The sequence below is a fragment of the Saccostrea echinata genome, unplaced genomic scaffold, assembly GCF_033153115.1.
Source record: "Saccostrea echinata isolate AGI-Se365-2 ecotype Australia unplaced genomic scaffold, CSIRO_AGI_Sech_v1 ptg000028l, whole genome shotgun sequence".
NCBI classification, from domain to species: Eukaryota; Metazoa; Mollusca; class Bivalvia; order Ostreida; family Ostreidae; genus Saccostrea; species Saccostrea echinata.
Window position 1 is genome coordinate 13,187,125 of NW_026889777.1, and position 16,291 is coordinate 13,203,415.

At 34.3% G+C, this 16,291-nt stretch overlaps 1 protein-coding gene across 1 annotated transcript in view; it reads left to right on the forward strand.

Annotated features, from left to right (window-relative positions):
- The first annotated feature begins 2,220 nt into the window (after positions 1 to 2,220).
- Positions 2,221 to 16,291, forward strand: part of LOC133194139 (E3 ubiquitin-protein ligase HECW2-like) — a 29,802-nt gene continuing 15,731 nt past the window's right edge. The window contains exons 1-11 of the mRNA XM_061330121.1: positions 2,221 to 2,624; positions 4,747 to 4,857; positions 7,655 to 7,752; positions 8,062 to 8,128; positions 9,272 to 9,435; positions 10,089 to 10,231; positions 11,717 to 11,820; positions 12,183 to 13,949; positions 15,188 to 15,277; positions 15,546 to 15,696; positions 16,009 to 16,082. Coding sequence (XP_061186105.1) covers positions 2,342 to 2,624; positions 4,747 to 4,857; positions 7,655 to 7,752; positions 8,062 to 8,128; positions 9,272 to 9,435; positions 10,089 to 10,231; positions 11,717 to 11,820; positions 12,183 to 13,949; positions 15,188 to 15,277; positions 15,546 to 15,696; positions 16,009 to 16,082 — 3,052 coding nt within the window. The 5' untranslated portion in view covers positions 2,221 to 2,341. The remainder of the gene's footprint in view (positions 2,625 to 4,746; positions 4,858 to 7,654; positions 7,753 to 8,061; positions 8,129 to 9,271; positions 9,436 to 10,088; positions 10,232 to 11,716; positions 11,821 to 12,182; positions 13,950 to 15,187; positions 15,278 to 15,545; positions 15,697 to 16,008; positions 16,083 to 16,291) is intronic.

The following is a 16,291-nucleotide window of genomic DNA, read 5'->3' on the forward strand; positions in this document are numbered from 1 at the left end:
ACTCGAAAATCCTATTTCGGGGGAGGGGGGGGGGGAGTTCCAACTTCTTTCACAACTAAATTTCATTCATATACATTACCACATTACACTCTGTCACAGTAAATTCTGTGCATTCACCGTAATTATTTATTTTCCAGCGTAACATTTTGAAAATAATGGAAGCTTCGTGCAGAAACTTTTAAACAAATATAACAAACTGGTCAGAGAAACAATTCAGAGAACTGTGGTCCTCCCACTTTGGGTCTTATGGCATTTTGTAACTGTCTTGTCCGTCCATATATTTGAAATAATATGTTCTGGTGCAGAACATTACAGCATAGTTATCATTTATTTATTTTTGAAAATTAGGCCAAATTTCAAGGACTTGATTGATTGATTAATTGTATGTTGTTTTACGTCCCGTTCGAGAATTTTTAACTCATATAGAGACGTCACCATATACCGGTGAAGGGCTTTAATTTTAGAAATATCCTCTGCACTCAGAGCACTTGGCAAAGGAACAGTTGCGACCTATTTTTTTTTTTTATCGACTTAGGTCAGTCGCGGTCCTGATTCAAACACACGACCTTCCGATCATGGAGCGAGTGCTCTACCGACTGAACTACCGTGATGGTCCCAAGGGCTTGAAGCAAGACTGAAATTATAATGATATTGTACATTTGGAAAGATCTTGACATAGGTATATTACATGTAAAAATATGAAAAGTCCTATCTTTTCAGAAGCTACGGCCAAGTTCAAATATTTGAAAAGTGGGTCAAACTTCAAGGTCGAGGTAAAAAAAAAAAAAAGATGAAATTTTTAAACGTTCTAATTTCAGCGATTTTTTTTTATTTTTATTTAAATAAGTGTATTCAGACACACATAGAAAAACACACAATACACGAATTACACTCTCCAGAATCCAAGCGCCTATGTATAGATACATCAACTGGTATCCATGGTACATAAAGAATTTATTTTTCATTTCGCATTTAAAAAAATATATATATATATATATCCAAATAACATTCTGTACGTTTCTTTGTCACTCAAAAGTGATTCAATGAATTGTGATTTTGTTTTTAATACTTCTTATTGACAATGAATATTAACGTGTCCCAGTCGGTCGATTCCCATACGGTTATGTTGGAAAATGCATTTTGAAACCTTCCCTCTTGGTGTCCGTGCATTTAAGCGATGCCGCCATAAGTATCCCATAATACACAGTTCAACATGTCAACAACAGGAAAAGGATGTTAGCGAATGGATGAATTTGTTTTCTTAATAAATCAACGTTATTTTATGCAATTTTGGCAAAATATTATCATCTGCAAGAAAATAAAATATCAATGGTTCAAATACTTTCAGATGGTAAGTATGAGATAATAAAAAAGACGAAATCCTGACATGTAGTACCCATTGAACCCGATTTCTCTGTTGAATGTATGTCTGGTTTGCACACTTTAGGGTAACAAAAAAGGGCATGAGGGATTAATTAATCACGTAATAGGTACATACCTACGAAGGTATCAAGTGTTTACAACGTTTTGATTTAAGCAACCCGTTTGGAATAATAAAATTCGGAAGTAATGATATTGGAGACAGTTGAGCTGTCACCTGTTTGGTGTAGATACATGCACTTGAATTGTTAATGAAGCATGTCAGCATGGTTTGAATGTAAAGTAAGAGATCTTGTTAGATATCTATAGATTTAGCTCTGTTCTTGTTGGTCATGTATGTTTTGCTCATAAAGAATTGATGTAAGCTTGAAAATTTGTTTAATAATGTTTGAATGATAATTTGTGTTAAATCTGTACACATACTGATTTAATGTTTGTTTTTGAACCATCTCCCTGGATTCATCATGTTTTGTGATAGGAACTCGGGCTTAAAGGGAACAAAGTATGCACATTTTTCGTATGTTTTGATATCTTTCTGTAAGTCGTTCACTTGCATAAATGCAAATAGATTAATGTTATCTGGAAGATTATGATGTAGTGCCAAAAGATTTTCTTCTGCATGATTCTAAGTAGCTACTTACAGTGTATACAAACAAAGAAAAGCTAGATAGTGTTATTTCTTTCATTTTCTTCATACTTTCCAGAACTTTCTGTCATTTTTCAGCCTTTCTGCAAATAATCAATTGTTAAGTTAATAACCTTAATTGTGAAACAAATTTATTACAGGAATACATCACGATTCTGAGTCTTATGAAGTCATCTCTTTGATTTCTATTCCAGAATTAAAGACAATGTGAAATTTAAACATGGGTTGACATAGTGTAACTTGAGTATGGTCCAACAAAATCACCAGCAGCAAATGAGATTAGCAGATTAATATAGGCAGTGGAGAAGATTCGTCATGGCCGAGGCGGGGTCATCTAAGGGCCCCCTTTATGGAGCAGTGGATGACCTCTCCCTCCCCTTACCCCCTTCTCCACTAGCCAACCAGTCATTTGAGTACAGACATGTGAGAGAGAGGAGCAGTAGTGAATCAGATTTAGCTGCAGAGTCTCCGGGATTGCTGTCCTATCTAGCTGTGGATAAAAATGTCCTTAACCTTGGTAAGATGACGAGTGTCAAGGTCAGCTGGGATATCAAGGAGGAGATTGGAGCTGATGATTGGATAGGACTGTATCAGTCGGGTAAGTCTCCAGGCCTTCATCATTAAAATAGGGGTTTTTAAAATCATATTTTTACATGTACATAAGAGTAAATGTATAAAGATACAGCAAAACACGGTTATAGTGAACACACTTATAATGAATTTACGCTTACAGTGAAGTTATTTTCCTTTCCAATAGTTTTAAAACGCATTTTGAACTGAACAGATGTAACAAATTACATTTATAAAGAATTAAAATTGTTGATCCCCGACACTTCACTGTAAGCATGTTTTACTGTACCTTTTTATCTCAAACTCTTAGAGACAAAAAAACTTTTGAGATATGTCTGAATGTTCAAGATAACAAGGTAAAAACTCAAAACAGGAACTGTATTTGGAACCATATACTCACTTTGTTTTAGGCCAAATAAAATAATTCTGTGTGTTACCTATTGGCTATTGCATGGGATTTTGAAAAAGGGTAGGTAGGTGCATTTTTTATGGTATTAGGGTGGGGGGTTGGAGATTCAATATCTATTGAATGTAATGAACAAGAAATAATTCTAGATCTAATCAAGGACTCTTCTAGGCCTAAAATTTAGGGAGTCTTCACCTCTATCTCAAAGCAAATTAAGGAGAAGTTTTAAAAATTAAGTGGGTGTGGGCTTGATACACCTTTGATTAACTACTTTTACTTCCCCCTATTTTAAAACATAAAAAAAAACATCATTATTAGGCCAAATAAAAAATATGTGTGGTTCCGGTTACCCGACCGTCCCTATTTTATACCCCCGACCGTAAAACTTTTTTTTGGCAATTTTCATATTTTTTCCGGAATTTTCCCCAATTTCCATCAATGGCTCCGGTTTAAGTTTTAGTTTCAGCAATGACGGCCCCCTTGCACAACATAGTGCAAGTGTTTATTAGTGTTAAATCCAAAGCAAGCTAGCATGTAGGTGTCCCCTACCAATATTGACTAGTATATTATCTCACCACATCTAAATGTCATTTGCAAAGTAGTGATAAGTAATATTTAGAAAAATTAAGAAAATCATTTTGTTAAAAAAAAAAAAAAAAAAAAAAAAAAATCCCTACCTACCTACCCTAATTTTTTTGGAGGTGTAACCGGAACCACACATATTTTTTTGTTTGGCCTTATTAATCAATATGAATTTAAATTTTGTAATTAAAATCTAATTCAAATCTACCTATAAAAATAAATATGCAGCAAACCATATGGCTCAACATTCTTTAGATTTCAAATGACTATATATTTCCTCTACCAGGCCTATGTTATTCATAGAATTCTTCAAAAAATGATTGGATGATATTTTATTGATATTCGTCTGGCCCATATCAGTTTACTTCCGTGATGCAGTAAGCTCATTGACAATGTCGTGACATCTGTAATTGTTTACAAGATCAATATAGCATTTAAATGTCTTAAATGGCATGAAAATTATTTAATAGTTAATTTCAAATCATCGATTGTCATTTATCAGATGTATTTTGCATCACTAATTTGATACGATCCCATGTTGATTCCTGCTGATATTTTCAGGATTGGTACTGTGAAAACGGCTCTACAGGGGACAATTCATAACATTTCCCTCTCTAAATAATTTAAAAAGGATGACTTTAATGATTATATTTTTGACATGAAACAGCAAAGGACTCAGACTTCTTGCATCCAACAATAGGGGCAGGAATTTGGTTGAAAAAAAAAATAGGATGGCTTGGATAACCGGAAACACACATATTTTTTTTTTGGCCTTATATATATATATATATATATATATATATATATATATATATATATATATATATATATATATATATTTTGTACACCTGATGTATCTACATTAGTTTACTGTATTCATTAGGACTCAGTATGTAGGGAAAATGTAAGGACTAAAATACTGTACTTTTTGTATGGTAAAATTGGACCTCCACAAGATTTCTTTTATCAATGACTAAACAGTTTATGAGTAGATAAAGTATCATTGCTGTGGCATTTTGAATATCAGACAGAGTGGCATTATTGCAGATTGTTATAGGATACTTAACATACAGATAAAGAAGGAAGCAAAGTCATTTAAATATAAGGATTTCAAATGTTCATCAACAAGATTTTTGTATTATAATCCTGTATTTATATTTAGGGGAGACAAATCCTTCAAAGTTTCTAGACATGAAGAATCGTGGAGGAAATGGTGGACAGACAGGAGATTTACAATGGGATCTGTCAGACATCACGTACAACTTTACAGCAGGTAATTGTAGTGACCAATGGGATCTGTCCGACATCACATACAGTTTTACAGCAGGTAATTCTAGTGACTAATGAGATCTGTCCGACATCACGTACAACTTTACAGCAGGTAATTCTAGAGACCAATGGGATCTGTCCGACATCATGTACAACTGTACAGCAGGTAATTGTAGTGACCAATGGGATCTGTCCGACATCACATACAGTTTTACAGCAGGTAATTCTAGTGACTAATGAAATCTGTCCGACATCACGTACAACTTTACAGCAGGTAATTCTAGAGACCAATGGGATCTGTCCGACATCACGTACAACTGTACAGCAGGTAATTCTAGTGACTATTGAGATCTGTCCGACATCACATACAGTTTTATAGCAGGTAATTCTAGTGACCAGTGAGATCTGTCAGACATCACATACAACTTTACAGCAGGTAATTCTAGTAACTAATGGGATCTGTCAGACATCACTTACAACTTTACAGCAGGTAATTCTAGTGACCAATGGGATCTGTCAGACATCATGTACAACTTTACAGCAGGTAATTCTAGTAACTAATGGGATCTGTCAGACATCACGTACAACTTTACAGCAGGTAAGTCTAGTGACCAATGGGATCTGTCAGACATCATGTACAACTTTACAGCAGGTAATTCTAGTAGCCAATGGGATCTGTCAGACATCACGTACTTTACAGCAGGTAATTCTAGTGACCAATGGGATCTTTCAGCCATCACGCACAACTTTACAGCAGGTAATTCTAGTGACCAATGGGATCTTTCAGCCATCATGCACAACTTTACAGCAGGTAATTCTAGTGACCAATGGGATCTTTCAGCCATCGGGTACACATTTACAGCAGGTAATTCTAGAGATTAATGGGATCTGTCCGACATCACGTACAACTTTACAGCAAGTAAGTCTAGTGACCAATGAAATCTGTCCAACATCACATACAATTTTACAGCAGGTAATTGTAGTTACCAATGGGATCTGTCAGATTTCATGTACAACTTTACTACAGGTATTTCTAGTGACTGTGGGATCTGTCAGACATCATGGACAACTTTACAGCAGGTCATTCTAGTGACCAGTGGTATCTGTCAGACATCATGAACAACTTTACAGCAGGTAATTCTAGTGACCAATGGGATCTGTCAGACATCAAGTTCAACTTTACAGCAGGTAATTCTAGTGACCAGTGGGATCCATCAGACATCATGTACAACTTTACAGCAGGTAATTCTAGTGACCAATGGGATCTGTCTGACATCACATACAACTTTACAGCAGGTAATTGTAGTGACCAATGGGATCTGTCCGACATCACAAACAACTTCACAGCAGGTAATTCTAGTGACCAATGGGATCTGTCCGACATCACATACAACTTTACAGCAGGTAATTCTAGTGACCAATGGGATCTGTCCGACATCACATACAACTTTACAGCAGGTAATTCTAGAGACCCGTGGGATCTTTCAGCCATCATGTACACATTTACAGCAGGTATTAATATCAGTCATAATAGTGGTATTACTTTATATTAGGTAAATGTAGTGACCAGTTAATCAATTGTATACATATCAAAGATCAAGATTTATTACATTTTCAATAGTGAAATACTGTGATTTATTTATTGAATAAAAGTGATATTCTCTCACAGTGTGAAAGGATACCAAAATGATATTCTCTCACAGTGTGAAAGGATATCAAAGTAAGTAAAAAATAATTTCTGACCTGTCATAAGATAGAGATAGTAACTAAACATCTTGATAGAGCTAAAACTGCAATTTTCTTCCAAAATATGTTGCTAAAATCCATGCTATGTAATGTTTTCAATCTCACAACTGCTAAGCTATGACGTCTTAACCGCTCAACTATGACGTCAAGCCTAGCTATGACACTGTGTTAAGAAAAGACAGAGGCAAAGAGAAATTCAAAGAAAATGTAATAAACAGAAAATTCAATGTTTTGTAGATAAATATGGAATTTATTTCACTCGTGAGACAGGATTTTTTGATATTTTCACTCGTGCTTCGCACTCGTGAAAATATCAAAAAATCCTGTCCCACTCGTGAAATAAATTCCATATTCATCTACAAAACATTGAATATCCTCTATCTACATCTCTTATACATATGAAATTAATATTGATATGTATCATACTATAGACAGTATACTTCACTTTGAGCTGTATGGAATCCATGTCTTCAGAAGAATTCAATGATTAAAAAAAAATAAAAATCCCCAGAATACTTCATTATTATTGTTAATTATAATTGTTAATCCTGTTCATGACTTAGTTCTAACATGTATGCATGACAAAAAATGAAGATATGAATTGAGGATTTCCTGATCAAACTATTTTGTATCTGCTGTTGGGAAATCTGCCAAGATTTAGTCGTGCTCTATGAAGTACATGCACGTGCTTGAATAAGGGTGTAGATGACTCTGTACAGCACAGGAAATTGTACATCCTTTATTTGTTAATTGGTTATGAGATCTTGAATTAAGATGATAAAATGTTCAAAAAGAAAATAAAAAAATAATAAAGTTGTATGATCATGATGATTCCTAGACAAATGAATGAGCCTTTATTATATTGCATGTGATATGTCATGGCATATGGGTACAACTAGTTGTATTTAATATTCTTATGGGAAAAAAAAAGAAAAGAAAAAAGAACTAGATAATAGTTTTCTGAGCATTTTATTCTTGGTATTTCTATCAGTATTTGACAGAAACCTATAGCTTTGTGTTACAATTAATCATCATGGTTATTTGTTGTTGATTAGGTGAAACAAAGATTTGCTTCAAGTATTACCTCGGCAGTAACCAAGATCTGGTGGCCACAAGTCCCTCTGTCAAAGTTGTGAAACCTGCCTCTCCAAAGGTATCTCAGTTGTTGTTATTAAGTATTGTTAATTTCATTATAATTTTTGTATATTTGGACACTCAAATTTATGGATGATAAAGTTTCAACAATTTTTGCAATAAATATACTTGGAATGAAAAAAGGAGAGAAAAAAATTACCTTCTAAGTCTGTAGTCTTATTCCAAAGCCAGTGAGAAAAAAGTAATATACATCGATTACATGTACTTCACATGTAGAAGTACATTGTAGGTATAGATAAAAATCTGAATCATTTAAATTTCCAGGAATATCTTAAGTTTTATAAGTGATGTCTTTTTCTTTTTTTAGGAGGAATCTGTTGAAAATGGAATCACAAGCAGAGATATAAATAGAAAAATAAAACTGAAGATAACGGGTAAAACTCTTACTGAATGATATAGAATAAAACTGAAGATAATGGGTTAAACTGATAGACATAAAATAAAACTGAAGATCACGGGTAAAATTGATAGTGTCTGATAGACATAAAATAACACTGAAGATCACAGGTAAAACTGATACTGTCTGATAGACATAAAATAACACTGAAGATCACGGGTAAAATTGATAGTGTCTGATAAACATAAAATAACACTGAAGATCATGGGTAAAATTGATAGTGTCTGATAGACATAAAATAAAACTGAAGATCACGGGTAAAACTGTTACTGTCTGATAGACATAAAATAACACTGAAGATCATGGGTAAAATTGATAGTGTCTGATAGACATAAAATAAAACTGAAGATCACAGGTAAAACTGTTACTGTCTGATAGACATAAAATAACACTGAAGATCACGGGTAAAACTCTTACTGTTTGATTGACATGACTTCATAGCAGACATGATTCTAGTGAATTCACTGGTACAATGAAGAGATGAAAATTAGGATTTTGAAAGGAAAAAGTTACAGAAAACTAATTTGCAAATACGCACATACACACATCATCAGAGTTTTAAAACCAAGTGGTGAGACAGTTTATAAACATGAAAGGACCTTTAACCACCAGTATTGATTTGATATGCATGTAACTGAAATATATTTTGAAAGTTATATTACAATCCCTTTATATTGTATGATGGTGCTTTTTTTAAGGGAAATAACTCTCACAATACCTGCAGAACATATGCCTATTCTCAATACAAATTACTTCAGAATGCAATAAAGAAGTTTAATTGTGTAGTTTATATTGATTAGTAATTTTAGAAATGACTATCTGAATGTTTATTCTTATATTTCCAAGTTTGCATATATATATATATATATATATATATATATATATATATATATATATATATATATATATATATATATATATATATACATATATAGTTCTGAATGAAAAGTAGTAAGCTTCTGATATGTTAAAATATCAAGCAAATATGTATCTTTTGACCAATGACTTTTTTAACTTGCTCTAAAAATATTTTTCAAACAATGCAATATGATATTCTTTATAAATATTTAAAAAAAATTAATTTCCCCCCAAAATATGGTAAACTTTTGTTATTTTGCAGACATTGAAGCTGTGAATCTGAAGAAAGGAATGTTCTTTAACCCAGACCCCTATGTAAAGATGACTGTGCTACCCGGAAAAATGTGTCCAAAAATGAGTCACCACCTGAGAGAGATACGCACTGGTGTGTGTAATTCTACAACAAACCCTGTTTGGCGGGGGCAGGTCAGTGTTGAATTGTTATGATACCATTCCTGTATTTTTTAAATGACGCAATACTTTTGATGATGCTTTGATCACAAAGCTGTTTGATAACAAGTTTGACATAAAGAATTTTTCTCAGTTGTTCAGGATGAAACAAGAAGTCGACACTATACAGAGTACAGGAAAAATGATAGAGTGATCAGAGTGATCAATTTCACTTTTTAGCTTTCTAGTTTTTGATAGTTTTTCTTTATGTAAACTGTAATCATTTACAGTAAAACAGAATTAACAATACCAATCTACAATTTATTGTAATCAACAGTTATTAATTGAAAAGCAAGGCCCAATTCTGTGAGTAATATATTTTCAAAAAGAATTTAGTTATGTTGAAGTAATTTGAATGTATTATACATAAAGAGAGGACCTTGAAATACTGATATAGGTAGGGGTATTAAATGAAACAGTATTTACCAGTAATTTTTGAACACCTAGTCAGTATGGTACCAATTGGTACGGATACCGAGCAAGTTGTACTGTTTAATGTCCATAAAATTCATGTTAAATGCCACTTAAAATTTAAGTTTTATTAAATCCTATTCTTTAATGGATTCCTCAATTCATATGATTCACCCCCACCTGATATTTATCATTAAATAATTCATTTCCTTTTCTAGTCTTTTTCCTTTGAGTCTGTTCCCACAGATGTTCTGGATTTTGAAATCAAAGATAAATTTTCTAAGAGTCGGCCCTCCATTAACCGGTTCCTGGGGAAAGCCACACTCTCTGTACAAAGAATCATTGATAAGACAGAAAGAGAGTAAGTATCCTTCAGACTGTGTAATAGACTTGAAAAAAGATTACTTTAATACAGTAGAACTTATCTAATCTGGTCACCACTGGTTCCATAGAAATTTGTCGGATTAGACATCCTGTATTTGACAACATTATAAACAACTGAATTCACTGAAAGGTGAATTGTATATTTAGATTCCGTGCATTGGCAGTAACTTTATCAGTGTATTTACTTCATCTCCTTCCTGCCTGGAGGTTATTTTAATATTTATAAAACCAATTTTATATTTGCTCTCAGACTGTTAATAATGTTGTTGTTGAGGGGACATATATAGAAACATTATTATGCAATAGAATCCAAGTTTAAAGTATTCTAAGCATCAGCAGAATTATGAAAGCATAAATTATACTTACGTGTAGCATATTGGAGGTTAAAAACTCTAATATCATACTAAAGCAGAGTGCAGGAATACATAGAAATTGAGTCAGCTGTGCTAGCATGAATAATGTGTTGTTGTCTATTGTTCTTTTGTACCTCATTTATATATGGAAAAAAAGAGTAAAACACAAAAAAATTAGTTAAGCTGCTTTATGGTTACTTCAATACAAACATGTATCAGTACAAATATGTACTATGGTACATATACATGTAACTATACAAACATGTTATACAAACCAAATCATGTATTTTTACATACATGTAGTGTACCCATATAGCAGTGCACATATAGCTGTATAAACAGGCAGTTGCTTATTTATGTAACAAAAACTTTTGCTTAAATACATGTATATAATATCTGAGAGCTAAAAACATGGATTGCCTTTGTAAGAAATTAAAAATTTTTTTTTTGGTGAAAGATGTTTACTGTTCTTTTCATGTACACAATTACTGTATTATCTACATAAAAAGAGAAGATAACATCCATTGAGATAATGCTTGATCTCAAAAATCCTTGAATGATTGTAATTGTTGTCAAGTGTCTCTTCCTTAATGACAGTGCAAATTTATATAAAAGGATATCAAACAGATACACATATTTCAGTTAAAATATAAAAATATTATTTCATAGGGTTAATTAATAATGTATTAATACAGTTGACATAAGTAAATCTGACATTACACACAAACCTACTGACGGTCAAACCAGGATAGGGAAGTGGTTATATATATGTGTACAGTAAATCTTAGTACTATCCTCCTTGACACAGCACTTACACATGTATCACTGTCATTTACTTCCTTTTATACAAACTAAAGTTTTGTTACATTCCAATAAGAAGGTAAGAAAGTCTATGAAGGGATATTTTTTTATTGCATAATAAGTGAAAGATTGTCATATCTTTTTTTTCTAGAGTTTATGAAATAGTTTATATGTGGTATTTTATTTCCCAGTATTCATCCACTCTAGAAAGTGTATTGTTATAACCATACATGGATATTATTTCTCTGTGGTGTTCTTAGCAATGCCTAGTATAAATATGTTGATATTTTGGATTTGTATTTAAACAGACCTGCAGAATTCTGTCTAGATCTGACAAAGAGGAACCCCACAGACAATGTCAGTGGTACTCTTAAGTTTGGTGCTGATGTGATAGACCTGGAGTTCAGATCAGGTGAGCCAAAAGAAGGAGAATAATAATAATAGTTCCTGTTAATAAAAGTATAACATAGAAATAACAGCTGTTTGTCTCCATAAATACATATATTAAATTGAATTACATACCATCCTAGCTGTACGTTACTGGCAATTGTAAAAAGAGAACCAAATATTAGCACATCTTTCTGCTCCCTATTATTTGTGATTGTCCAGTTTGATTTTTTGACTGCACACTTAATATCGAGTAATGAAATTAAGTGGTGTGATATGTAGGAAAATTTTCCAAGCAAACAAAATCTAAATGAACTGAGAATTGATCTAGAGGTATGTTATGTATACATGAAGCTTTAACCTGAATCATTCCTTATATATACCTAGGATTACAAGAATCAACTAAACAAAGTGCAGGCATTGAAAATCCTGAGTCAGTGTCTGAAAACGGCTCCATTTCAAAGGATGATTCAGTAGATGACCAAGAGGATTCTGGGATATCCTTAACGCAGTTATTAAGGGACCGTATCAGTGGTGAAATTGAAGACGATGTAATTGAAGTGGAATGTGATAATGTTCCAACTGAAAGTGAGGGTACCAGTCTACCATGTGTACCAGACATAGTGTGTAATTTTTCTGAGGATACAGAGGAAACTCGGACAGAAGAATCAAATCAGGGTGAAACATGTGATATTAGTTCAGGTTTGTCCTCTGCTGTGCCATCAAGTGGAGACAATTCCAGTGGATCAGACGTTTCACCTCAGATAGTGAATAGAAATGGCCGTGATCCACTGGAGTTTTTAAATTGTGCCAAAAACAAACAGGAGGAAGCTCCTGAAGTGTTAGATAGCTCTCTAGATAGTGAGGTAAATTTAGTCATGAATGACATACCCCCCAAACCACCTGTGCTCCCACCACGGACCTATAAGGCTCCCCCATTACCCCCTCGGTACAAGATGACCGATGCCCCTCCTCTACCCCCTCGAACACCTGAAAGAGGGGAGAGACCTACATTTCCTGCTAGTGGAGTAGGAACTGTGCAAATTTCACCAGACACTGTGTCAGAATCTAGGTCAGAGCCCCCCACACCTAGACCTCCTAGCACAGATGTATCAAGGACTTGTCATAGTTTGGAACCTCCCCCCTTACCACCCCGTACTTATAGTCCAATCACTGTGTCTCATAGTAGTCCACAACAGCAGACGGTGGAAACTGAACAAGAGGAAGGGGAGGGAACAAGTTCAAACAGTTTGGAGAGTTCAGGGGATTCTCAGGAGTGTGGAGAAGAACAGGAGACATTAGAGTCATCTCCAGCTGGTGTTCAGGAGGCAGAAATCTCATCCCCATCATCTGAGACAACAGATGAAGTGGACAGTCCGAGGAGGTCATGCCCAAGGGCTCTGAGATCTGAATCTGAAGTGCATAATAGACCTAGAAGTGTTGTGACTAAATTACCAGCTAGACAACTGACAAACAATAGCAATGTGTTTTCACAGGTGTCCATGATGAGTGGCACAGAGTCAGCTGTGTCACCTGAAAGACTCAGAAACTCGAGCACAGTGAGTCGATCTGTGGAGTGTAGCCCAAGAACTAGTCCGAGTCCTTCTATGCAAACTTCATATAGTGATTCAGTGGCCGAACAAAGGAAATATGCAAGTCGACATAGTATAGCTGCACCTACAGAAAGAAACTTTAGAAATAATGAAACCTTTGTTACTACCCCAGTAAGGGCTCCTTTGGATAGATCTGCCAGCTCTATATCAGACTCTGGAACTCCACCACGCATAATTCCTAGAAATGCCCTCAGTCGTGTCTTAAGTGATGAGGAAAAACAACAAAACCGTGAACAAATTGTTCAGCAACTACAATTATGGACCCAAAAACAAAAAGAAAAATCTAAGCCTGATTCAGAGGAAGATTCCGGTGCCGTGTTATCTACCGATAGTGAAAACCAGACAACCAGTGATAAACCAGACAAACCATCTACTTCAGCAGGTAATGCCACACCTAGCAACTCACCAAGACCTCAGCCAGGTGCCGGAAAGTCATCAAGTGCCAAATCTGGAGCCAGTAAATCTGAGTCTCGATCAACAGTTTGGCAGCTCAGGCAGTCAACCAATAAAATAGAACCTAAACAAGCATCCACAAACAAAGGTAAACAAGGCTACTATTATTTCACTTACTGTATACAGGGTTATTTTCGCCCAGTGTTATTTTTACCCTTTCACACTTGCAATCAAATTTGCCCCATTTTAAATTCGCCCAGTCACAGTTCTGTATAAGAAATTATACTGTATTCTTTGAATTTGCCCCGTTTAAAATTTGCCAAACTGAGGGTAGGGCAAAAAGGACGACTTAAAACTGGGGCAAAAATTTCCCTGTATATAGTATTTTCATGCAGGCTTAATTTTTGTTGTTTTCTTGGTATAAAGAGACCATAATTCATGTCCAACATTAAATGTTGAAATTGTGATTAAGACTTCACTTCCTCAACCACAAAATCAAATCCCGACCAACCAATTTTCTCAACCCATGAAAATTTGGCCTGTAAAAATAAGTGATTTTACATTATCAATGTGCATTAAAAATTTTTTTTCAACACTTGCATAGTCTGGCTAGCAGTGGCAAAATTTAACTAGCGCACATCACATTTTACTATCCCCCTTAAAAGTGTGAAAAATAAAATGACAGTTCCATTTCATTCTTTTAAATTAAACCAAGGCTCATATTTAATTTAAAAAATTAAACTTCTATGAACTGTCATTTTATTGTCACGTGACACAACGGCATCCATGCAAAAATATTTGATCCAGTAATAAAACTGTTTTTGTTTTACACACATGGATGCAGTTCGATGCACTATAAACATTTCATTACATTATATTCCTAACTGAGTCATGGTCCACTGTCTCCCTATCTTTCTGTTTTATGCAGAGAGCTTCTTGATGTCAGTGACAGTCTTTGTCTCAATTTTTTCTTCTTCTTTTTTTAGCCATTTAAACATGGAGACTAGGAACGACAAATTATAAATAACCAAACTAAGCATGGACAGAAAGATAACAATCGTTGAGAAAGTCGAAAAATGTTCAATCAAGATTATTAATATTTTCAGATAAAATTTTTTTTAAAATACTGCGATGGAAATGGATAATTATTGCTGAAAATTTTACGAGTCTGATAGGGCTGACCTACATTTACTAGCCTGACCAAATTTTTACTAGTGTTTGGGTATCGTGCTAGTGCTTTTGGTGCACACTGCAGTATTTATAAGGACTGTTATTACTGAAATTCAAGCCCTGTTTTGAAGTTACACTGTTAAGATTTGCTTGTTGCTTACATAAGATAATTGTACAAATAAGGATTTGATGATGATTTTGCCATGACTCTTATAGAGGGCAGCCAATCACCACTTCCAAAACTGCCTGCCAGGAAAAGGTACCACAGAGTGGATCCACCCCCAGGGGATCAGCCCCTTCCTCCTGGTAAGTGATCCTAATCAATTTTTCTAGGTGGGGGTCTCTTTAGAAGAAGAATGCTTTATGAACTATAGGTATAATATTTCATTCTTCTCTGTGTATTGTACATGTATTGTCTTTTTCAGTTCAGTTCATTAAAATTTTGTGAAAATTAACTATTCAGTATCATTATGTTGTGAACTGAGTTGGTAAATGTAGAGTGTATATACATGTATAATTTACCTGTTCATGTCTATAAATCCTTAAATAACTTTCAATTACTGCCTTCATTTAGGTTGGGAGGCTCGAGTAGACAGTCATGGCCGAATATTCTACATTGACCACACCAACAGGACCACCACTTGGCAAAAACCACAGAGTGGCCAGCGAACCATCCAACGCCGGCCGACCATCAGCTCCGAACAGCGACAACAACTGGACAGGAGGTATGAATTAATAGGCAGTGGTGTGTGCTGAGGCGACTACATTCATGTATTCTATTCATACTTTCTTTGTTGACTAGCTCTACTGAAAATCATCATTTTGATTGCCTTGCAATTTTGTGTGTACATATAAAATTCACATGTATATTTTGGAAGTGTGTACATTGTATAGAATTTTTAAAAAATGGAAATATTGATCTTGTTATGGTTGTTTGATATTAAGAATTCTTCACTGTTTGACAGGGAATGACTAGCAATGTTGTGTTGTTATAATATTTTCTATCATTTACACAAAAATTTCACAAAACATTTCAGATATCAGAGCATCCGTCGAACAATCAACCAACCTCGATCTGAACAGGACACTCCAACCGAAAGTACTTCATCAGGTGAGTGAGGTTTTATTACAGGTGAAAAAATGGAAAATATTCAGCATTATTGAATTGGTCCTACTCTTCACTGATCATGAGTACTTCTGAAAAAGTGAATATACATATTGTAGATTCATTTGAAAGTGTAAATTGAAATTAGTTGATGTCAGTTTGTATAGAGTAAGAGTTATTTTCACCAGGCAGTACAAATTTATGAAAAATATAAA